The sequence below is a fragment of the Trypanosoma melophagium genome (assembly GCF_022059095.1).
Source record: "Trypanosoma melophagium isolate St. Kilda chromosome Unknown ctg15segment0, whole genome shotgun sequence".
Classification (NCBI taxonomy): Eukaryota; Euglenozoa; class Kinetoplastea; order Trypanosomatida; family Trypanosomatidae; genus Trypanosoma; species Trypanosoma melophagium.
The window spans coordinates 411,260-433,963 of NW_027125143.1; the positions used below are offsets into that span (position 1 = coordinate 411,260).

The 22,704-nt window shown below is 46.3% G+C and overlaps 6 protein-coding genes across 6 annotated transcripts; all 6 read left to right on the top strand.

Annotated features, from left to right (window-relative positions):
* Positions 1–11,022: 11,022 nt before the first annotated feature.
* Positions 11,023–11,448, top strand: LSM04_002183 (uncharacterized protein; the record flags this gene model as incomplete). The annotated part of the gene is made up of 1 exon (XM_067338477.1): positions 11,023–11,448. One exon carries the CDS (start codon positions 11,023–11,025, stop codon positions 11,446–11,448), a length of 426 nt encoding a protein of 141 aa, XP_067193678.1.
* A 1,628-nt stretch (positions 11,449–13,076) lies between these two features.
* Positions 13,077–13,427, top strand: LSM04_004916 (DNA/RNA-binding protein Alba-like; the record flags this gene model as incomplete). The annotated part of the gene is made up of 1 exon (XM_067338478.1): positions 13,077–13,427. The coding sequence occupies one exon, from the start codon at positions 13,077–13,079 to the stop codon at positions 13,425–13,427; it is 351 nt and encodes a 116-aa protein (XP_067193735.1).
* A 323-nt stretch (positions 13,428–13,750) lies between these two features.
* On the top strand, positions 13,751–14,128 carry LSM04_000737 (DNA/RNA-binding protein Alba-like; the record flags this gene model as incomplete). Its single annotated transcript, XM_067338479.1, has 1 exon — positions 13,751–14,128. One exon carries the CDS (start codon positions 13,751–13,753, stop codon positions 14,126–14,128), a length of 378 nt encoding a protein of 125 aa, XP_067193655.1.
* Positions 14,129–14,463: 335 nt separating this feature from the next.
* Positions 14,464–17,748, top strand: LSM04_004305 (Protein kinase domain; the record flags this gene model as incomplete). The annotated part of the gene is made up of 1 exon (XM_067338480.1): positions 14,464–17,748. One exon carries the CDS (start codon positions 14,464–14,466, stop codon positions 17,746–17,748), a length of 3,285 nt encoding a protein of 1,094 aa, XP_067193728.1.
* Positions 17,749–18,125: 377 nt separating this feature from the next.
* On the top strand, positions 18,126–19,904 carry LSM04_007313 (Radial spokehead-like protein; the record flags this gene model as incomplete). The annotated part of the gene is made up of 1 exon (XM_067338481.1): positions 18,126–19,904. The coding sequence occupies one exon, from the start codon at positions 18,126–18,128 to the stop codon at positions 19,902–19,904; it is 1,779 nt and encodes a 592-aa protein (XP_067193780.1).
* A 651-nt stretch (positions 19,905–20,555) lies between these two features.
* On the top strand, positions 20,556–22,556 carry LSM04_001564 (AMP-dependent synthetase/ligase; the record flags this gene model as incomplete). The annotated part of the gene is made up of 1 exon (XM_067338482.1): positions 20,556–22,556. One exon carries the CDS (start codon positions 20,556–20,558, stop codon positions 22,554–22,556), a length of 2,001 nt encoding a protein of 666 aa, XP_067193667.1.
* Positions 22,557–22,704: the final 148 nt, after the last annotated feature.

Genomic DNA, 22,704 nt, shown 5'->3' on the forward strand with positions numbered 1-22,704 from the left:
GGCTTCCCCCGAAAAACACGAGGCAATGGACCTTGGCACCACCTCTCGAAGGCCAAACCCCACCGAGGGATAGCATTCCGAAAAGCAAACGTATCAAAAATAAATTTTTGACCTGGGTTTTTAGGAGGCCCCCCCTTAAAAGAAAAAGAAAAAGAAATAGCGGCTGTTAAGGAAGCCACCTCCCTAAAAAAATTGTTGGGTGCTTTTGGTTTGCCTGAATAAATTCAAGCGCTTAACCCTGGCACCGCGATAAGGCAAATCTTAATCACCAAGGTGTTCTCTTGTATTCCGGGGGTGTCCCTAGTTTCGGGGCCGCTGGCCAACCGCCGCGAAGGACAGCCGCCGCCGCAAGGCGCGCGCACGTGCATCCGCGGATGTGGTTCCCCTCAACTTTTTTGGCCCCCATGCCCTCGCATTATCCACCCTGTTATTCTTTTATTGTAAATTCCGTGAAATTAGAATTTTTTTTTACCTTTCCCGCCGGGTTGAGGTGACCCATTAAATATCTTTGGTGGCAACCTTCGTGCCCGGTGCCCTTTTGCAGAGCCCTTTGGGTTTTTTAGCGGCCCCAACGCGTTGCGATTATCTTCTTGTTTGCATTTGGTGGGGGTAACATTCCACATTTCCATCCGAACACACCAAGGAGTTTTGTATCGAGCCCCCTCCCTGTCGGCATAATGCCTTCCAAGAAGTCCCTGTTTTTTCGGGGCGCGCCCGCTTTGCTGCCGGAAGGAAAGGGGCTAACCATTCTGCAAAGCATAAATGCCATTTCGGAGCACCTTAAACGGCTGATGGCCGAAGAAGGGGAAAACCAAAAGTGTGAAAGTTCAGTGGTTGCAGCGGGATCTCTTCGCAACCTCGACATCGGCCTATTTGACACGAATGGATCGATACCTTTAAATTACAACGGGGTGAAAAGCGAAGCCCTCTGTCGTTCACTATTTGGGAATTGTGCATCGGCGAAATCAGCGCAGCAAGATCCCATTTCCTTGGTGACGCCGGCCGCCCCAACGTGGTGCCAAGGTCCAGCACCCCGTATTGCCGGAGGAAGCCAAGGGCCAGCGATTTTTTTTCTTCTGGAAAACTCGCTGGCGCTTAAGCTACGGCGTCGCACAGCACCGGGACCAGCCGCGTCGTGCTGGGGCAGAACTGAATCCAAGAAGGTCCTGGGGCACTTGCCGACGTGCTGTCAGCAGTATCACCTGTACCAAGTTACTGCTGAGCGGTGATGTGGAGGAAAATCCCGGCCCTTCCCTGCGAGGTATGCATTGGAACTCAGCTGGACTTACCCAGGCCAAGAGGCTTGCTCTCCACAAAACCCTCGTTGAGGAAAACGTGTCATTCGGCCTTCTAAGCGAGACGAAAATGTCTTGTGCGGAAGTGTCGAGTTTCACAATCGCTGGCGATCAAAATCATGGAGTGTCCCGCCCCTCTAAAGGTGGCGGCGTTTCGATTCTGGTTCGTGAAGACCTGCCGGTGGAAGTAGGATCGTCCGTTGTGGCGAGCATTGGGCATACTCACGCAACGACCCATTTGACAGAAGGGCTGGCGCTCTCAGTGACGTCAGCATACTTCCCTCCAGGGGGATCATTTACAGCATCGCAACTGGACGCGCTCTTGACGACCAGCGGACCCCACCCCATTGGTGCAGATGCTAACGCGCATGCGTTGGCCTGGGATCGCGCGATTCCACCTGATACACGTGGCGATGTTCTAGTGCAATGGTGCCTAGATAACGATTGCGTCATAAAGAACACTGGAGAAAGCACCCGCCACACTACACGTCACGGTCCGTCCGCGCCGGACGTGACACTATCCCGAGAGTGTCGCATAGAGTCTTGGACAGCCAAGTTCTCTCCGGATAGTGACCATTATATCATCCTCTTCGACGTAGCAGGAGATGATGATGAACCACTGCGGTTCCCTCGCCCCCGTGCCCCACTCTATGTATGGAAGAAGGCGAAACGGTCTCGTTTTAGACAAATGTCAAATGCTCATTGCCGAAAACTACCAACACAGAAGATGAGCGTTCACAAAAGAGAACGGTTACTCGCCTCCGCGATCCGCATCGCAACAGCTGCAGCGATCCCCGCGGAGGGCGAGACACCGTCCCCTTTGGACTCCAGAACTCAGTGAGATTGAGTCGGAGATCCACCAATGCAAAGCCTCTGTCTATAGAGACAGGTTGGCAGTACGCCCAAGAGATGCCGAGACAAGCCTCCCATAAAAGATGGAAAGCCCTCTGCGGCAAGATGGCCGTAGCAGACGGCTGCCGTTGGAACATTGTAAAGAGGATTTACGCCCCACGCCCACCGAGCACCCCGGCGATAAAGATTAACAACACGGTGCTCACGGAAAATCAGAAGGCCAAGCACTTTATCCGTTTGCACCCCACACGAGCCAGACGGCACCCACACTCCCACCCTCCGCCACCCATCCCAGTTGTCGGCGAGGAATTTGCACCCATTACAGAAGCGGAACTGGAACGGGCCCAGCGCCTTCTCCCGAAAGGAACGGCGGCTGGTCCGGATGGGATTTGCAGCGAGGCTCTCCAACATTTGGGACCCAGAGCGAAAGCAGAAACCCTTTCACTTTTCAATGAAAGTCTCCGCACTGGTATTTTCCCAGCTGCTTGAAAGTAGGTGTTATTGCGCCCCTCCCCAAACCAGGGAAGAAGGCAACAGACCTAGACTCGTCTAGACCACTCACATTAACTAGCTGTATTTCCAAACTAATGGAAAGGATTGTAGCAGCCCGCATTCGGGATGTTATTGAATCCAAGCTGACCCCACAACAATCCGGGTTCAGGCCTGGCCACTACACACTAGACCAATTACTACACCTGCGCGCAGCCCTCAAAGAGAGCTTCGTACGACTCGCGCAAAGGGGCCGTATTCGTTGATTACGCCAAGGCCTTCGATACTGTAGATCACGACCGCATTGTTAGTGCGATGCGAGGGATGGAGCTCCCACCCCACATCATCCGATGGCCAGCCCCATTTTTAAAAGGACCTCAGGCTAAAGTACGAGTCCAAGGAAAATCCTCACCACTAATGCTATTCCACCGCGGCGTACCACAAGGAACGGTTCTAGGCCCGCTTATGTTCATTATAGTAATGAACACTCTAAGCAAACGATTATCTCAAGTTCCTCTTCTGTACCACGGCTTTTTTGCTGATGACCTCACGCTAGCAGCACGGCATGGGAACAGAGACGTCATCAACAGTGTGCTACAAAGCGGAATAAATGTGGTTGATGAATGGTCCAAGAGCCACTTCATGGAAGTAAACGCAGAGAAAACGAAATACACCCTCTTTGGATCATTGGACCCAAACCCCCTTTCCCTTTAACTGCGCGGCACCCTGTCGGTCTAGAGAAAGCTCCAAGACTTCTCGGAATTACATTCCAACACCATCGCGGAGTGTCCTCCCATTTAATACGGACGAGGCAACGCATGAATCTTTGTTTGTTGCAGCTCGCTGCAATCTCGTCCGCCGCATGGGGCCCAAAACGGGATGTTTTGCGCGCTTTCTATCTGGCCCTAGTTCAAGCCCAGGCGCTATATGGATTTGAGGTCTGGTACTGGGATGCTTCACCCACACGCCGCCAACAATTAGCAGCAGGCCAAAACAAAGCTTGTCGAACCATAGCAGGAATCCCATTTGGATGTCGCTCCGACGACGCACTACGAGAAGCCCGTCTTCTACCACTAGAAACGACAGCCATGATACGGAGCCTCAAACACTTCTTACTATGCCAGACAAGAGGTGGATCCCTGAAAGATAGCGCTGATCAGGTTTACCACTTGAACCACCCAGTCCGAAACTTCTATGTGCGCATAATGAAGGCATACCCAACGCTCCATATAGAGCCACGCGAGTTGCCGCTATTAACACCGACACTGCGTTTCGGTAAGCGCGCTCGCTTCTTCACATCACTGGGTAACGTCTCCGCTGGCAACTCTGAAGAACACAAAAAGGAAGCATCTGAGCGTTGGATAGCCCGACATTTCCGCCGCATGGGAGAAACACCACTACCCCGTACACATTATGAAATTTGGACTGATGGCTCGGTATTCCTGGGTGTCAAATCCGGGGCAGCGGCGATGATTTACAAGGATGGCGAACTGCTTAGCACCACGCGCAGGAGCTGGCCCCCTAGCCTGCAGCTACGCGGCCGAAACCATAGCACTATATGAAGGATTGCGGAAACTACCCACGATACTACCGGCAGAAAACCCAACACCCTGCAGGGCTTCCGTATTCTCAGATTCGCTGTCTCTACTGAAAGCGCTCCGGACTGCTCCCCTGACTGTTACGGATCCTATGCTCCGTAAACTATGGGACCTGACCCTCCAAGTGCAACGTCGCAAAGCCCGCATTAGACTGCAATTTATTTTCGGCCATTGCGGAGTAGAGAAGAACGAAAAATGCGACGCTGAGGCCAAAAAAGCTGCGGGGCATGCCCAGAGGGATGATGCCTGGATTCCCGATGTTATTGCCTACGCCAAACGCATGCTCAAGGGGGAAGACGCACCTCGTCCTTCCCATAGATGGCAAAGCGCAGGGAACTGGAACCCCACTAGAGACAACCCAGAACTAACACGAGAAGAAGAAACAGCACTTGGAAGATTCCGCACAGGAGTCTCGCATCGATCTGGGTGGCTGCTGGGAAAAATCCAACCCCATATCCCCCTGGTTGTCGATGGCGCAATCCCCAAGAGGCAAACCACTCAGCCCCACCAAAGCCGCAAGCAACGCAGAGACACCACCCCATGAGCAAAGCATCCGGGCCAGCAGCATGCACAGAGTGCGGAGCACAGTACTCATGCAGGAACACCGCAGCGCTTCACATGGTAAACAAGCATGGGTTTAAGAGAGCCGATGCGCTTTGGAAACTCAAGTTTCCCCATGCACCACCTCCGCCGGAAATACCGCCCGAGCCACCGCCGCCCAGACCAACATCTCCGGTAAATACGTTACCTCGCCAATCAGCAAATACAGAAAAAACATCCCTTTGCATGCAATTTGTGTTGCCGAACCTTCCCCCAGAAAAACGGATTAACTCGCCACCTCAGGCGCATGCATGATGTCACATGCCCTCCCACTGAAAGAAACTGCCCAAGAGCAGATGAACCAATACCAGAGGGATCGGCATTTCCATGTGACAAATGTGGCATGATAGCGCGCTCTAAAACAGGCCCCAAAGCCCACATTCGAGCACGCCATCCTGAGGACTCCAGTAAAGACGCACCCGGCACGCAGTTAATCCCACAGCCAGCGTCGCTGCGCTGTGAATTTTTTCTAAGGGATTTCGGTAACATAGGAGCTCTATCGTGCCACAAAAAGCCAAAACGCCCACCTGGAACTCCGATATTGCCGATTACGATAAAGGCAACGTTTCCCAGAAATAAAAAACGTCAGCGAGACTCGTCGCTACCGGAACGTGAGGACCACGGCAAGGTTCAGTGCGGTATGTGTAAGAAGTTCTACGCCAACATGCCTTCACTGCAGAAATGTTCACCATGGCGAAGGCATGCCTGCCAAAGGGGCGACCAAATCCTCCTGAAGCAAGGGCGAGAACATAAGATACCTTGCGACCCTGATTTGCCCCACATGCAACAGACAATGCATGAGCAAATCAGGCCTCACACAACACCGCATGTCTCAACACGGGTATCGGCATATTCGCGCGCATACTGGCCAACGCACCGGCTGCGAAGAAACAGCACTGCATCTCTTGAGTTGCCCCGCCCTTCGTCCATTGCGAATACAGTATGCTATAACAGATATCCCTCTCCAGAAGCTGTGCTTTTCTAAACAGTTAGCCCAGTTCCTTCTGGCAGTGGAGCGGAACTATGCGATACCGCAGACTTCGCGGTCCAGAACCCCTACGCCTCCTTCCTCTGCCCCTGTAAGGCCTCTACACCCCTCTAAGGCCAGCGACGAGCTCGATTATGGAATCCCTGAAAGGATTAGTCTCAAGAGACGCTTGCCGCGATCCCCAACAAGCAACAAAAAACAGAGGAGATCGTTGAGGCCAATCAATTAATATAAAACCAAAAATAGCAAAAGGAAAGTGGCCGGCGGGCTCTGGGAAAGGATGGTGGGAGCAGAGAATCTCTCGTAGACTGTTTTACTGTTCATAGGCTGGTTATGAAAATAAAATAAAGCAAAACTTGAAAATAACAAAACTCAAATAATAAAAACCCAAAATAACAAAATAAACATTACAAGAGCTTGAGGATCCCACAAAACGAAGGGATTTTTCTCTCAAACACCGCTCTTCATAGACAGCAACCTTGGTGCTCCACGGCGAAAAGCCGATGGCCAAACCGTTGGGGTAAAACTCATAAAGGCAAGGAGAATAATTATAAAAAAGATCCCAATTATGAACCACTTTGCTCCAAGACTCTCCACAATTAACCTTGACGGGGGTCTTTGGTGCTCCGAGGTATTCTCCAAATGGGCGGCGGCTGTAGGATGCTTGATGGGCGCAAAATCCTCAGTGCACTGCGATTTGAGGTTCGCCGCAGCCGCCATGCCCTTCTGACGGTGAATCCAATGGTACTTTTTATTTCCTAAAAAAGGATGCCTTTCCAAATAAAGATAGGGTTCCTACTGCTGGCGCTTGCTTTTTTCTTTTTGTGCAAAGATTGGGTTCCTATCTTGGCAAAGTTTCTCTGGCAAAATTCGTTGTGCGCGACGCCGGCTGTGGCGCTAACCAAGCGCCGGGTTTATCAGGCATTGGTTCTTCAGGTTGCCTTAATTAGGCATGGGGCCAAAAACCTCACTTCAGAGCGCGCCATCGAAACACACCCGCCAAAGGGAAACGCCGCTCTTCCTTTTGCTTTTGGTGGTTCGTCGCTTCTTTGGGGTTTCCTCCCGGGCAGGCGGCGCGCTCGAGTGCGTATTTGCGCGTGTGTTGGGGAGGCTTTCCGGCCCACCCTCCTTCGGGCAATATTTGGCGGCACAAATTGCATGCAAAGGGATGTTTTTTCTGTATTTGCTGATTGGCGAGGTAACGTATTTACCGGAGATGTTGGTCTGGGCGGCGGTGGCTCGGGCGGTATTTCCGGCGGAGGTGGTGCATGGGGAAACTTGAGTTTCCAAAGCGCATCGGCTCTCTTAAACCCATGCTTGTTTACCATGTGAAGCGCTGCGGTGTTCCTGCATGAGTACTGTGCTCCGCACTCTGTGCATGCTGCTGGCCCGGATGCTTTGCTCATGGGGTGGTGTCTCTGCGTTGCTTGCGGCTTTGGTGGGGCTGAGTGGTTTGCCTCTTGGGGATTGCGCCATCGACAACCAGGGGGATATGGGGTTGGATTTTTCCCAGCAGCCACCCATATCGATGCGAGACTCCTGTGCGGAATCTTCCAAGTGCTGTTTCTTCTTCTCGTGTTAGTTCTGGGTTGTCTCTAGTGGGGTTCCAGTTCCCTGCGCTTTGCCATCTATGGGAAGGGCGAGGTGCGTCTTCCCCCTTGAGCATGCGTTTGGCGTAGGCAATAACATCGGGAATCCAGGCATCATCCCTCTGGGCATGCCCCGCAGCTTTTTTGGCCTCAGCGTCGCATTTTTCGTTCTTCTCTACTCCGCAATGGCCGAAAATAAATTGCAGTCTAATGCGGGCTTTGCGACGTTGCACTTGGAGGGTCAGGTCCCATAGTTTACGGAGCATAGGATCCGTAACAGTCAGGGGAGCAGTCCGGAGCGCTTTCAGTAGAGACAGCGAATCTGAGAATACGGAAGCCCTGCAGGGTGTTGGGTTTTCTGCCGGTAGTATCGTGGGTAGTTTCCGCAATCCTTCATATAGTGCTATGGTTTCGGCCGCGTAGCTGCAGGCTAGGGGGCCAGCTCCCCTGCGCGTGGTGCTAAGCAGTTCGCCATCCTTGTAAATCATCGCCGCTGCCCCGGATTTGACACCCAGGAATACCGAGCCATCAGTCCAAATTTCATAATGTGTACGGGGTAGTGGTGTTTCTCCCATGCGGCGGAAATGTCGGGCTATCCAACGCTCAGATGCTTCCTTTTTGTGTTCTTCAGAGTTGCCAGCGGAGACGTTACCCAGTGATGTGAAGAAGCGAGCGCGCTTACCGAAACGCAGTGTCGGTGTTAATAGCGGCAACTCGCGTGGCTCTATATGGAGCGTTGGGTATGCCTTCATTATGCGCACATAGAAGTTTCGGACTGGGTGGTTCAAGTGGTAAACCTGATCAGCGCTATCTTTCAGGGATCCACCTCTTGTCTGGCATAGTAAGAAGTGTTTGAGGCTCCGTATCATGGCTGTCGTTTCTAGTGGTAGAAGACGGGCTTCTCGTAGTGCGTCGTCGGAGCGACATCCAAATGGGATTCCTGCTATGGTTCGACAAGCTTTGTTTTGGCCTGCTGCTAATTGTTGGCGGCGTGTGGTGAAGCATCCCAGTACCAGACCTCAAATCCATATAGCGCCTGGGCTTGAACTAGGGCCAGATAGAAAGCGCGCAAAACATCCCGTTTTGGGCCCCATGCGGCGGACGAGATTGCAGCGAGCTGCAACAAACAAAGATTCATGCGTTGCCTCGTCCGTATTAAATGGGAGGACACTCCGCGATGGTGTTGGAATGTAATTCCGAGAAGTCTTGGAGCTTTCTCTAGACCGACAGGGTGCCGCGCAGTTAAAGGGAAAGGGGGTTTGGGTCCAATGATCCAAAGAGGGTGTATTTCGTTTTCTCTGCGTTTACTTCCATGAAGTGGCTCTTGGACCATTCATCAACCACATTTATTCCGCTTTGTAGCACACTGTTGATGACGTCTCTGTTCCCATGCCGTGCTGCTAGCGTGAGGTCATCAGCAAAAAAGCCGTGGTACAGAAGAGGAACTTGAGATAATCGTTTGCTTAGAGTGTTCATTACTATAATGAACATAAGCGGGCCTAGAACCGTTCCTTGTGGTACGCCGCGGTGGAATAGCATTAGTGGTGAGGATTTTCCTTGGACTCGTACTTTAGCCTGAGGTCCTTTTAAAAATGGGGCTGGCCATCGGATGATGTGGGGTGGGAGCTCCATCCCTCGCATCGCACTAACAATGCGGTCGTGATCTACAGTATCGAAGGCCTTGGCGTAATCAACGAATACGGCCCCTTTGCGCGAGTCGTACGAAGCTCTCTTTGAGGGCTGCGCGCAGGTGTAGTAATTGGTCTAGTGTGTAGTGGCCAGGCCTGAACCCGGATTGTTGTGGGGTCAGCTTGATTCAATAACATCCCGAATGCGGGCTGCTACAATCCTTTCCATTAGTTTGGAAATACAGCTAGTTAATGTGAGTGGTCTAGACGAGTCTAGGTCTGTTGCCTTCTTCCCTGGTTTGGGGAGGGGCGCAATAACACCTACTTTCCAAGCAGCTGGGAAAATACCAGTGCGGAGACTTTCATTGAAAAGTGAAAGGGTTTCTGCTTTCGCTCTGGGTCCCAAATGTTGGAGAGCCTCGCTGCAAATCCCATCCGGACCAGCCGCCGTTCCTTTCGGGAGAAGGCGCTGGGCCCGTTCCAGTTCCGCTTCTGTAATGGGTGCAAATTCCTCGCCGACAACTGGGATGGGTGGCGGAGGGTGGGAGTGTGGGTGCCGTCTGGCTCGTGTGGGGTGCAAACGGATAAAGTGCTTGGCCTTCTGATTTTCCGTGAGCACCGTGTTGTTAATCTTTATCGCCGGGGTGCTCGGTGGGCGTGGGGCGTAAATCCTCTTTACAATGTTCCAACGGCAGCCGTCTGCTACGGCCATCTTGCCGCAGAGGGCTTTCCATCTTTTATGGGAGGCTTGTCTCGGCATCTCTCTGCGGCGTACTGCCAACCTGTCTCTATAGACAGAGGCTTTGCATTGGTGGATCTCCGACTCAATCTCACTGAGTTCTGGAGTCCAAAAGGGGACGGTGTCTCGCCCTCCGCGGGGGATCGCTGCAGCTGTTGCGATGCGGATCGCGGAGGCGAGTAACCGTTCTCTTTTGTGAACGCTCATCTTCTGTGTTGGTAGTTTTCGGCAATGAGCATTTGACATTTGTCTAAAACGAGACCGTTTCGCCTTCTTCCATACATAGAGTGGGGCACGGGGGCGAGGGAACCGCAGTGGTCCATCATCATCTCCTGCTACGTCGAAGAGGATGATATAATGGTCACTATCCGGAGAGAACTTGGCTGTCCAAGACTCTATGCGACACTCTCGGGATAGTGTCACGTCCGGCGCGGACGGACCGTGACGTGTAGTGTGGCGGGTGCTTTCTCCAGTGTTCTTTATGACGCAATCGTTATCTAGGCACCATTGCACTAGAACATCGCCACGTGTATCAGGTGGAATCGCGCGATCCCAGGCCAACGCATGCGCGTTAGCATCTGCACCAATGGGGTGGGGTCCGCTGGTCGTCAAGAGCGCGTCCAGTTGCGATGCTGTAAATGATCCCCCTGGAGGGAAGTATGCTGACGTCACTGAGAGCGCCAGCCCTTCTGTCAAATGGGTCGTTGCGTGAGTATGCCCAATGCCCGCCACAACGGACGATCCTACTTCCACCGGCAGGTCTTCACGAACCAGAATCGAAACGCCGCCACCTTTAGAGGGGCGGGACACTCCATGATTTTGATCGCCAGCGATTGTGAAACTCGACACTTCCGCACAAGACATTTTCGTCTCGCTTAGAAGGCCGAATGACACGTTTTCCTCAACGAGGGTTTTGTGGAGAGCAAGCCTCTTGGCCTGGGTAAGTCCAGCTGAGTTCCAATGCATACCTCGCAGGGAAGGGCCGGGATTTTCCTCCACATCACCGCTCAGCAGTAACTTGGTACAGGTGATACTGCTGACAGCACGTCGGCAAGTGCCCCAGGACCTTCTTGGATTCAGTTCTGCCCCAGCACGACGCGGCTGGTCCCGGTGCTGTGCGACGCCGTAGCTTAAGCGCCAGCGAGTTTTCCAGAAGAAAAAAAATCGCTGGCCCTTGGCTTCCTCCGGCAATACGGGGTGCTGGACCTTGGCACCACGTTGGGGCGGCCGGCGTCACCAAGGAAATGGGATCTTGCTGCGCTGATTTCGCCGATGCACAATTCCCAAATAGTGAACGACAGAGGGCTTCGCTTTTCACCCCGTTGCAATTTAAAGGTATCGATCCATTCGTGTCAAATAGGCCGATGTCGAGGTTGCGAAGAGATCCCGCTGCAACCACTGAACTTTCACACTTTTGGTTTTCCCCTTCTTCGGCCATCAGCCGTTTAAGGTGCTCCGAAATGGCATTTATGCTTTGCAGAATGGTTAGCCCCTTTCCTTCCGGCAGCAAAGCGGGCGCGCCCCGAAAAAACAGGGACTTCTTGGAAGGCATTATGCCGACAGGGAGGGGGCTCGATACAAAACTCCTTGGTGTGTTCGGATGGAAATGTGGAATGTTACCCCCACCAAATGCAAACAAGAAGATAATCGCAACGCGTTGGGGCCGCTAAAAAACCCAAAGGGCTCTGCAAAAGGGCACCGGGCACGAAGGTTGCCACCAAAGATATTTAATGGGTCGCCTCAACCCGGCGGGGAAGGTAAAAAAAAATTCTAATTTCACGGAATTTACAATAAAAGAATAACGGGGTGGATAATGCGAGGGCATGGGGGCCAAAAAAGTTAAGGGGAACCACATCCGCGGATGCACGTGCGCGCGCCTTGCGGCGGCGGCTGTCCTTCGCGGCGGGTGGCCAGCGGCCCCGAAACTAGGGACACCCCCGGAATACAAGAGAACACCTTGGTGATTAAGATTTGCCTTATCGCGGTGCCAGGGTTAAGCGCTTGAATTTATTCAGGCAAACCAAAAGCACCCAACAATTTTTTTAGGGAGGTGGCTTCCTTAACAGCCGCTATTTCTTTTTCTTTTTCTTTTAAGGGGGGGCCTCCTAAAAACCCAGGTCAAAAATTTATTTTTGATACGTTTGCTTTTCGGAATGCTATCCCTCGGTGGGGTTTGGCCTTCGAGAGGTGGTGCCAAGGTCCATTGCCTCGTGTTTTTCGGGGAAGCCATGCCCGGCATTCTTCTCTTCTGGGGGTTTGCCGGTTCGTAAGCTACAAACGTCGCACAGTGCCGGGACCAGCCGTGTCTTGCTGGGACAAAACTTTAATCCGAGAAGGCCCCGGGGCACGCACCAGCTAGCCATCAGCAGCGGTTTCTTTTACATATTTCACCTTTGTGCGAATGCTGCTGGGGAGAGGCACGGACCCTAGAGATATGGTAGCAGCTATACCCTCCCGCGGCGGGAATTGGATTTAGCTGCTGAGGCAACTCAGAGGGGCGATAAGAATCCAAATCCCACCACCGACGAGATTCTCCAGAATCCCTTTGCCATACGCACCCTAAGTGTGTAGTGGTATCATAAAAAACCAAAAAGAAAAAAATATATACATATAATATAAAATAAAAAAAGCATGTATATATAAACCGTCGTTGGTGGCCGCGCCATTGGGGTAATACCGATAAAGGCGTGAAGAACGAAAAAAAAAATAAGGGAAATAAGGCTTTTTGGAAGGTATGTGCGAATATTAATGTTATATTAGCCCACCCCCTTTCCGAAGATGAGCATGATGTAACACTATATGGGATTGAGATGCTTACATGTAACTATAGTTGTTTCTGACATGTCTTTTTCTCCCCTTTTACAAATGTGTTGAATGTGGGACATGGTACGGAATCTACTACTGAGTGCCAATTGGATGAGTTTAAAGGAGTTTAGATTGTTGACATGAATAAAGGGTGTATGCCGATGTCTATTGAAGAAGTGAAGCGTATAAAAAGAAAAAAAAAGAAAGATATACGAAAAAAAGGGAACACCGTTAAGAAAACTTGTTTGTGTTTAATGGGCTCATACTACTTTTATTTTCGTTTTTTTTTTTTTTTTTGCATACTCTGAGTTTATCTGTCAATATGCGTTGTTTCTTTCTCATGGCTGAACGTGTTATTTATTTCTCAGTGTTTCTTATTCTAAATGCGGATTGAAGTTTACCCTGATGATACACGAGAAATTTTTTTTTGCTTGCCGTTCTGATCTTGCCTGAGGAAGTATTATCAGTAAAAGTATATCTTCATTTTGTGCACATGTCTGCTGAGAGTGGAAATCCCGCGGAACCGATTCGAGTCCGTGTTGCTGCCAAGGGACGCAATTTTGGTTACGTTGACTTTACCAAACATCGACTTCATGAAGGGGGAGCTGAAATAATAATATCTGGCCTGGGGCTTGCCATCTCCGACGCTGTCGCTGTCGCAGAAATATTGAAAAATCAAGGGCTTGTTGTTGTTAAAGCTATCACTACTTCACGGGGCAGTATTAAGCCTCTTGCGCCATTGATTGACAAAATCGAAATCGTTGTCGCAAAATCAAAGGACTTCGATTCTATTTATGAGGAACAACAAAAACGAAAGTCTGAAAATGCCGAAAAGAAAGAGTAATAAAAAAAAAGTGATTGATTCAGTTGGAATAGTTAAGTGAAGTTAAGAAAAGTATACACATGAGAAAGTACAAATATAGTCCCACTCAAAAAAAAAAAAAAAGAAGGGTCTGGTGTAAGAGAAGAATTTGCGGTGAAATCGAAACGATTTCTTTTTTTCTTTTTTTCTTTTTTCTATATATATGTTTATTTGTGGAATGTCGTATTATTTTCCTTCCAAGAATGGTTAATTTTTATTTTATATTTTAAAAATAAAATCTTTTTCTTTTTTTTGTAGTTAAGCCTGTTTATAACAAGAAAGGATTCAGCTCCACGTATTTAAAAATGTCCACTGAAAGTACCGAGCGCCCAAAGAACGCCGTTCGTGTGGGTTTTCACGGCTCTAAATTTCTCTACGTTGACATAACCAAGCACTTATTGCATGACGGCCAAGAGGAGGTAAGCATTTCAGCTCTGGGAAAGGCTATTAATGAAGCCGTTTCTGTCGTGGAAATGCTCAAGGATCAACAAATGGTTACGGTTAAGCGAATCAACACATCTCGTGGAGGGGGTGAAGGTACAAGGAACAGCACCGTCGACAAGATTGAAATCGTTGTCGTAAAGGCAGCCGGATTCGACGAGAAGTACAAGGAACAACAAAAAATGCGCGAAGCCAAAAAGCTTGAGAAAGAAGAGGCTGAAAAGGAGAAGACTGATAACTGAGGTCTTTACTGGAGAATAGGTTATTTATTTATTTATTTTACTCTTCTGTTAGTCATCCATTTTTTGTTGAGAGGAAAAGAGAGTGAGAATTAAGGGGAAAGAGAACTATAGGAACTACTACTGAAATGAGAAAGCGTTTTTTTTTCTGGATGACGGATAGGTAATAAGCTAATATAAATGAACTATTTCGATTGTTTTTTTTCTCTGTTTTCTTTTTCTTCGGTTTGCCCTATTATTATTTTTTTTTTAATTTTCATTTTCTGCTTTTTTTTTCTTTACTTTGTTCTTATTGTGTGGAGTTTGGTGACGGGTATCAAATTAATCAGGTTATTACTATGGAAAACTATGCAATAGTTGAACTTATAGGGGAGGGCTCCTTTGGTAAGGTTTACAAAGCAAGAAGAAAGGGGACAGGTCACATTGTGGCCATGAAGTTTATCGTGAAGAAAGGAAAAAATGATAAGGAATTGCTGAACCTTCGTAGCGAAATAGAGATTATGACGAAGCTTAACCACGATAATATTATAACTTTGTTTGAAGCTTTTGAGACTCAAGAGGAATTTGTAGTTGTTATGGAGTATGCTCAAGGGGAACTATTTGAAATACTTGAGGATGACAAGAAACTTCCTGAAGATGTCGTTCAACGAATAGCAAAACAATTGGTACAAGCTCTTCATTATTTACATTCAAATAGAATTATGCATCGAGACATGAAACCACAAAATATTTTAATAGGTCAAAATGGATCTGTAAAATTAGCGGATTTTGGTTTTGCCAGATCAATGAGTTATAATACTATGGTATTAACCAGTATTAAAGGAACACCACTTTACATGGCACCGGAACTTGTACAGGAGCAACCGTATAATCATTCAGCCGATTTATGGTCCCTTGGATGCATTCTTTACGAATTATTTTATGGTAAACCACCATTTTATACGAATCATCTCTACAAATTGATTAACCAAATTGTGAACGATCCTGTTAAATTTGAAGAGCCTATATCACCTGATTTTAAGTCTCTTTTAAAAGGACTTTTGACAAAATCTTTTTCTGCAAGGTTGAATTGGCCTCATTTGCTTAATCATCCATTTGTTGCTATATCTGAAGAAGACGGAAAATGGCAGGCACCAATAAAGCAACATGATATGGAAATGAAAGAACGTATGGATCGATTGGAATGTTTCCGGCTTCATGCTCAACCAAACAGAGTTGGTAAAAGTATTACAGGACGTGAATCTCGTGTTGCCGAAATTCTACGAAATTGTTCCCTTAATTCCAGAGAAGATTCACTATTTTCTCAATCTACAGTTGAGCTTATTTCTTCTTCAACTAAATCTGAAGAATTAGTTGAAAAATTAAAGTCTCTAGTAGCTGCAGGAGATGCTTTAACATCATCTCCTGTAGAAAATAGCGCTTTATTGGAAAGAATTCCACGGTTAGGTATACTAAAAGTTGTATTGAAACGCTTAAACAAGAAAGAATCAGTGGATATTATTCGGTATTCTTTGCAATTTATTTGTAAAGTTGTATTTCCTGAAAAAGGAACAATTTTACCATTTCCTTCACAATATTCTCGACAAGAAGTGATAAATTCTTTGCAACAACGAAGTGAATTACCACCAGTTGATCTTCTTATACGACAACAAGTTGCATTAGATTTAATTGAAAAACCATATGACATACTTGAATTTCTGATGCGAGAAGTTATAGAAAATCGTTATAATCTTCGTGAAGACTGTGTGAAAGTAATTTTTCAATGCGTTAAATGGGGAAACGGTTTCGGACTTGTTTTAACTCAATCAAGGATTTTTCCGGCTTTTTGGACAGCTTTGCTTGATTCTGTGACAGAGTCAACAGTAGAAGAAAACAGTCCTTTTAGATCATACGCTGCTGTTGCATTTCATGCAGTTTCAGCACTTGTTCCACACATAAAATTATCTTCCCCAGATCAAATAAACGCTCATAAAGTTTCTTCATTTGTTTCTATTGGTTTATTGGTGTTATGTTACTATGATTCTTCTGCAGCAGGAGATATTGCTGCTCTTAATTGTGCTGCTGCTGGTGCCATTTTAGTGGCATTTGTACATCGTGAAATGAAAGATACTATTATTTTTGAGCCAGATTCCGTACTCTTAGATGGCCTTTGCGCAATAGTAGAAGGTGTATTGGGAGTATCAGACAGATTATTAATTACACGTGCTCTTGGAACAAGTTATGGATACGCTGATCATGGTTTATTAGATGGTGTTGTACACATGCTTTCTGTTATGTTTTCTGATACAAGATCTGTATTATATCAACGGGGTTCCAATTCTACAATTCGAAAATTTCTTGATATCGATCAAAAAGGATTACTTCGCACTGTAATTAAATTACTTCGTGATAGTGATACCAAAAGTGAATTATCACCAAATGGAGTTTTGGCAGCGCTTCGTTGTGTTCAACAAGCTGCACAACATCAAAGAGAAATAACACAGTCTATGAATTTTTTCTTAGAGTCTATTGAACCTTATTCTGGAGATGGTGGTAACCCAATTTCAGTGGTTGCTATTATTTGTCGTCAATTAAGAACAAATTATCTTAAACAACTTCGTTTCTGGCCAGAATGTAGGGGTGGAGGAACTATTGGTGTAAATGCTCATCTAACAATTGTTGTTCAAATTTTGTTAGCAACCTTTCATCCTGTAACACAGGGTTCTGACGCTGATGATGAGGTCATTGGTGCTGTACAACAAATACTTTACAAGGAGGGTCTTATGGAAATGCTCATCGCTGCTCTCGACTACACGGAAGTAGCTTTTTGGGGTCCACCTTTTTCGCTTATTACTAAACTAGTTATGGGAACACCTGTTTTTGCCAAGGCTTTTGTAGATGGAGGTGGTTTACACCCTGAACGGATAAAGAAAATCTTGGATTCAAAGAAAGCGAGTAGTGGCCTTATTTCGGATGGACTTAATGTGCTTTCTCAACTCGCACGTTTATCAAAGGATTTCTATCCCCCTATTCACAGCGCGAACCTTTATGACAGTTTTTTGGATCTTCTTCGTCATAAAGATGCTGGTATTCGCAGTAAAATGTGCAATCTTCTTGGAAATTTATGTAAGCACTCACCTTATTTTTATGAACCTTTGGCAAAGCATAGAATTATTGATATTCTTGTTGAGAGATGTAGTGATGGGGATCCTACAACACAGAAATTTGCAGCTTTCGCAGCTGGAAATGCTGCATTTCACAATGAACTTCTTTATGAAATGCTTCGACCATCTGTTCCAGTTATAGTAAAACTCTTATATAGTAGTGATGAAAAAACGAGACAAAACGCTGCCGGTGCGGTTAGTAATTTTGTGCGTAATGGAAGTTATCTCACCTCCGTTCTGTTGGAAAACAATGGCGTTGAGGCTCTTTTGCGAATACTTAAGAAAGACAAGATAGGGCTTAAAAAAATAGCCCTTATTACTATAGGTTCTTTCTGTGCCTATGAGGATTGTAAAGGTAAATTTTTGGCATTAGGTTTAGAAGATGTCATAACACAACTGGAGCAAAGTGGTGCTTTTGAGGCCGAACCATCAATAGCTAAGTATGTTACAAGGATAAAGCAGAGAATCAATCCTTCATAACAAGTGTTATTGTTCTTGTCGTTGTTGTTACAGTGTAGTTCCCAGAAAAAAAAAATAAGGTGACTGGAAACTGATAATGAAATGAAGGTAGATCTTCATGACTTCCTGAGAGTAGACTAACTGGCAATAATCAAAATAAAAAAAGAAAAAGAAAATGAAATTCTATTTGTGCACCTTTTTTTTTTGTTTTAATCTTTTTTTAGTTGTATTGGGAGTAGAGGAGAAAAAAAACCGACATTAGGTGGCGTGAAGTAAAAAAAAAAAAAAAAGAGAAGGTAGGCAAGAAAAAATAAAAGGTGACCTCAACAAGAAAAAGAAAAAGAAAAAAAAAGAATAAAACAGAAACATACACACGAACACACACTCACCTGTCTACAATGTCCGTTCAACCACAAAGGCCAGCTCTTGAAGATATGTTCGCAAGGACAAAGGCGTATCTTATGAGTGCTAATAAGGATGGCGTCAGCGTCTATGATCAACTGACAAGATTGATGGAGCAGGTTCTGGATGAAAACCCAAATGACATCGCTAATGATCCATCAAAGTTCAATGATATGTTTACACTTTTGCAGCAGCACAGCTTTGTAAATGGTCAGAGCACCTCAGCATGCGATGAACCTTGTCCTGTTCCGCCATCAGAATTGAAACGTCTTGCAGAGAATGATCGTCTATTTGAACGTCCACCACCTGAAACTGTGACTACAATAGAGCAGCCAGACCCATATACTACTGTTACAACAACACGGGTAAAGCCTCGTACTGCCCCGCCGTATGATTCTGTCGCTCAGAACAACCTTTACTGGGCTTGGGCGGGATGTGGTATGAGTGAAGAGGAGGCTTTTTTATTGGACAGATCCATCACAATATTGGCTATGGAAAAAGATTTGGAGGAAGTTCGATTTGTTGGAAAGATTTTTGGCACAAAAGGTAACTATTACGTAGTTTCAAGCCGTCGCTATGTAAAGGAAGGAGAAAAAGTATACAAAGAGGTGAACACTATGCCTCGTCCGGCGCGGCGAAAGTTGGAAGTCCCAGTGCAAGCTGAACCAGGTTTTGTTGGAGCAAATCGCCTTTCTTTTTGGGTAACATCACACCCGGCTGCAGAGTGGATTCTTTTACCTGACGTGACACCGCAGCAAATTTGTGCAGGAAGACGAATCAAGCGACTCTTTAGCGGTGACTTGAATGCAGCTGTTATATCTAGTCCCCCATTTGAGTGGAATGAAGCTGTTTATTTGCGTGTACAATTGAGTCGTATTGTCAGCGGTACGTACATCTCTCCTCAGGGTGCCCTTGAGGAACCAGAGGAAGAAGCTGAGGAGGATGATGAAGACGATATTGAAGATGGCCCCAAGAAACCCAAAGAAGCGAAGTATCATCCTCTTACGCAGCCGGTGAAGGGATTTGCCACGGAAGAGGAGGTTGATGTTACTCAGTGGGCAAAGCTTGACCAATGGGTTCACTCAGAAGGCTACATCTACGAAAATGGGAGGCAGACAAAGGTACCGGAGAAACCAGAAGAAGATGAAGAAGAAGAGGAGCAACAACAAAATCAACAGCAACAGGATGATGAGGAAGAAGAAGAACAAGAAGAAGAAGTGGAAGAAGAAGAAAAGGAACTCTTCACCCCTATTCAATCAGATTACCTCTACGCGGTTATTAATATCCCAGAGGCACCAAAACTTGACGAGGAGGATGAAGAGGAAGAAGAAGAAGATGCACAGGAGGAAGTTGCTGAGGTACCAGAGAATGACGATGACATGCCACCAAAGCCTGTTACCGACGATAATATATCAGATGAGGACCCCACAAAGATGAAGGTCTCAGCGTGGACAGTGCGTGTAGTTAATAACAACAGCAGAAAACACCGTGTGGTGGTGGTACGATCACTGCGTTGGCCAGGTTCTGTCGCTTTTGTTGCAGAAGGTGGAAAAAAATGGGGTTGTGTCTACTTTGGAAACGGTCTCAAGAAGACGGACTTCAGTTTTACGCCTACATTGGCTCCCCCGGTGCTGGCGGAGTGTGCCGATATAACAGAAGTTCAGGATCCTACACCTGCCACAGAAAAACTTGTTCGCCGTGGTGAGGATCCGCCAGAGCCAGACTCTGAAGATGAAGTAGAAAACGAAGAAGATGAGGAGGTAGAGGATATGTAAAGATCGACAGCGAAGCAACGCGGTAGATAGAGTGTGACGTGTTATTTGTAGTGTGTGGCATGTATACACGACGGAACTTATCGTGTGAGATAGATTGCCAGTTTAAGGATGGTGTCAAGGACACTAATTCTAGTAATCGCTACAAAAACAAAAAGAAACTCAGAATCATCCTCACTGATTCCCCTTTCCTCTACGATGTTTATGTATCTACCGAAGCTTAAAAAAAAAAAGCTGTCTAGTTTTTTTTTCGGTATTGTTACCATACCTGTTATGTACCTTTTCCACGCATGGGTGAGAGAACGCTCTTGATTTTTTTTTTTTTGATTAATAATGCAACATTTTATGCATATCTTTTGCTCTATGCTTATTATATATATTTTCACTCTGTAATTCATATCTTCTGTTCTTTTCTCTTTTATTTTCTCATAATAATTATAATAAGAATAATAATAATTATTATTACCATTACTACTATTACTTTTGTAATTACTGATTTACCTGATTTTTGGTAATCGTACATTCAATAGCACCTCTATCGTTGGCGGCTTGGCCTGCGATCAGCAAGCAAAATACAGAGGTGAAAACATAAAAACGGAAGAAAAAAAAAAAGGAAAATAAAGAAACAAAGAATACAAAAAATTGTAGGAAAGAATGAGACGGTGGTTACGTGCATTGGTTCCGCAATGGCGCGTTAGCAGTCTTTCTCTTTTGGTAACGCATCGTCTCGGAACTAGTGTTGCTGGAACCTTTTACTCCGAGTCAGACGTTGCTGGTGGATCATCTATGAATAATGACATGCGATTGGGGCTTGTAATTAAGCCACATAGCACACTTATCGAATTATGGGAACAGGCTGTCAAAGGATGGCCAACACGTCGCTTTTTAGGAGCGAAGATGTGGGTACGTGGTCGGTTAGGATATATCTGGGCTACGTATGAATCTATAGATGCAGAAATTGCTGCAATGCGTACACTTCTGCATAAGATGGGTGTTGATAAAGGTTCTCGCGTAGTTGTTATTAGCGAGAATCGTTATGAATGGGTTGTAACACATTTTGCAACACTACAGCTTGGGGCTCACTTTGTAGTGCTTCCGACTAATGTGACTCCGATGGAAGCACAATTAGTACTAAAAAGTACACAAGCCACGGTGCTTTTTGTTGAATCCTTGTCCTCATACACCACTGTGAAAGGATGGATTGGAGAGATAGGGCGTTTACAGCATGTAATTTGCTTTGAGGATCAACTCGGAGAGAGTAGCTATGCGGTAGCAATAAATATAGCATCAGAAGTTCCAGAAAAAATACCTGTGCGAAAAGATATTACTGCTGAAGATACTGCTATGATAATGTTTACAGCAGGTACAACTGGACCTCCAAAGGGTGTAATGCTTTCACACCGAAATTTAGTGGCAAACATAAGTTCTATATATGCCCACGTTGGTGAAGCACTGACACATACTGATTTGTTTATGTCATTGTGCTCATGGTGTGTGGCAGGGGCACTCACTGTAGAGTTATATCAGGCGATATGTAAAGGTGCTTGTGTTTGCATTCCACCTGAGCAACTAGAAGGTTTTCAAGATCTTCCAATGGTTCAACCTAGTGTTGTTGTTACTGTTGCTCAACCATTTCAGAGGGCCTACGCAAATATTGTTGATAACATTATGAGTAGAGGTAGTACAACAAAAGACTTAACACGTTTTACGCTAGGTCGCATCACAGAAAATCGTTTAATGCTTCAGAAACCAGGATATTTGTTAAGTATTGCATCACATGTGCTTCTTGGAAACTTCAAGGAACAGTTTGGTAGTGAACTCCGTATTGCCATTGTGGTAGGAAGTCAATTAACAAGGGATCAGATGGAATTATTGGCAGATTTGGATGTATTTACAGTAAGTACTTATGGATGTCTTGAAGCTGGTGGTCTTATCGCTACAGACATTGATGTACCACTACGTCTTAAGGCACTTCCAGGTGTTGAAATACGTGTTGTAAACGATAATAATGAAATTGTTGCACCTGGAGATATTGGTGAAATACTAATAGAAGCTCCACATGCAATGCAAGGTTACTTTGATGTAAACATTGACCCTGAAGAGGCGAAGAACTCGCTTGTCACGTATGGAAGCAGATCATTTGTACGTACAGGTGATTACGGTTCTGTTACAGGAGGGTGGATAACACTAAAAGGTAGCAAGCACGTCCTTATCACACTTACCACAGGTGCTGTGGTGGATCCACTGGAGATAGAGGCAACTCTCATCAAGAGCCCTTTTATTAAACAAATCTTTGTCTATGGTGACAACCGACCCTTTCTCACGGCGCTTGTGGTACCGAATGCTAAAGCCATCGCATCACATCTGCGCAAATTAGAACGACGTGATGGTGTACCCATTGTTAGCGAACGCGAAAAAGCGGATTGCATTCGAGCCGAACTCCGACGAGTCTCTCAGGGTCTGCCTTCTCGAGCGCATGTCCGACGGTTTGCATTCATAGAAGAATGTACTCTTGCCAATGGTTTTATTACCTGCAAATACAGTTTTGCCAGACAAAAGATTGAGAGTCATTATGTGCACTACCTTAATGCTTTGTACGATGAGACACCAAAATTCTTTGGACATGCTGTAGATGACTATGACGATCTTTTTTAACGGAATTTGGATGCATAAAGGTGAATGTGTACGCGAGTGTGTTTTTTATTTTATTATTTATTATTTATTATTTTTTTCTTTCTCTCTCTCTGTCTGTCTCTGGTTGTGTGTGTATGTATGTGTGATACCAAATATGTATTTTTTTTTT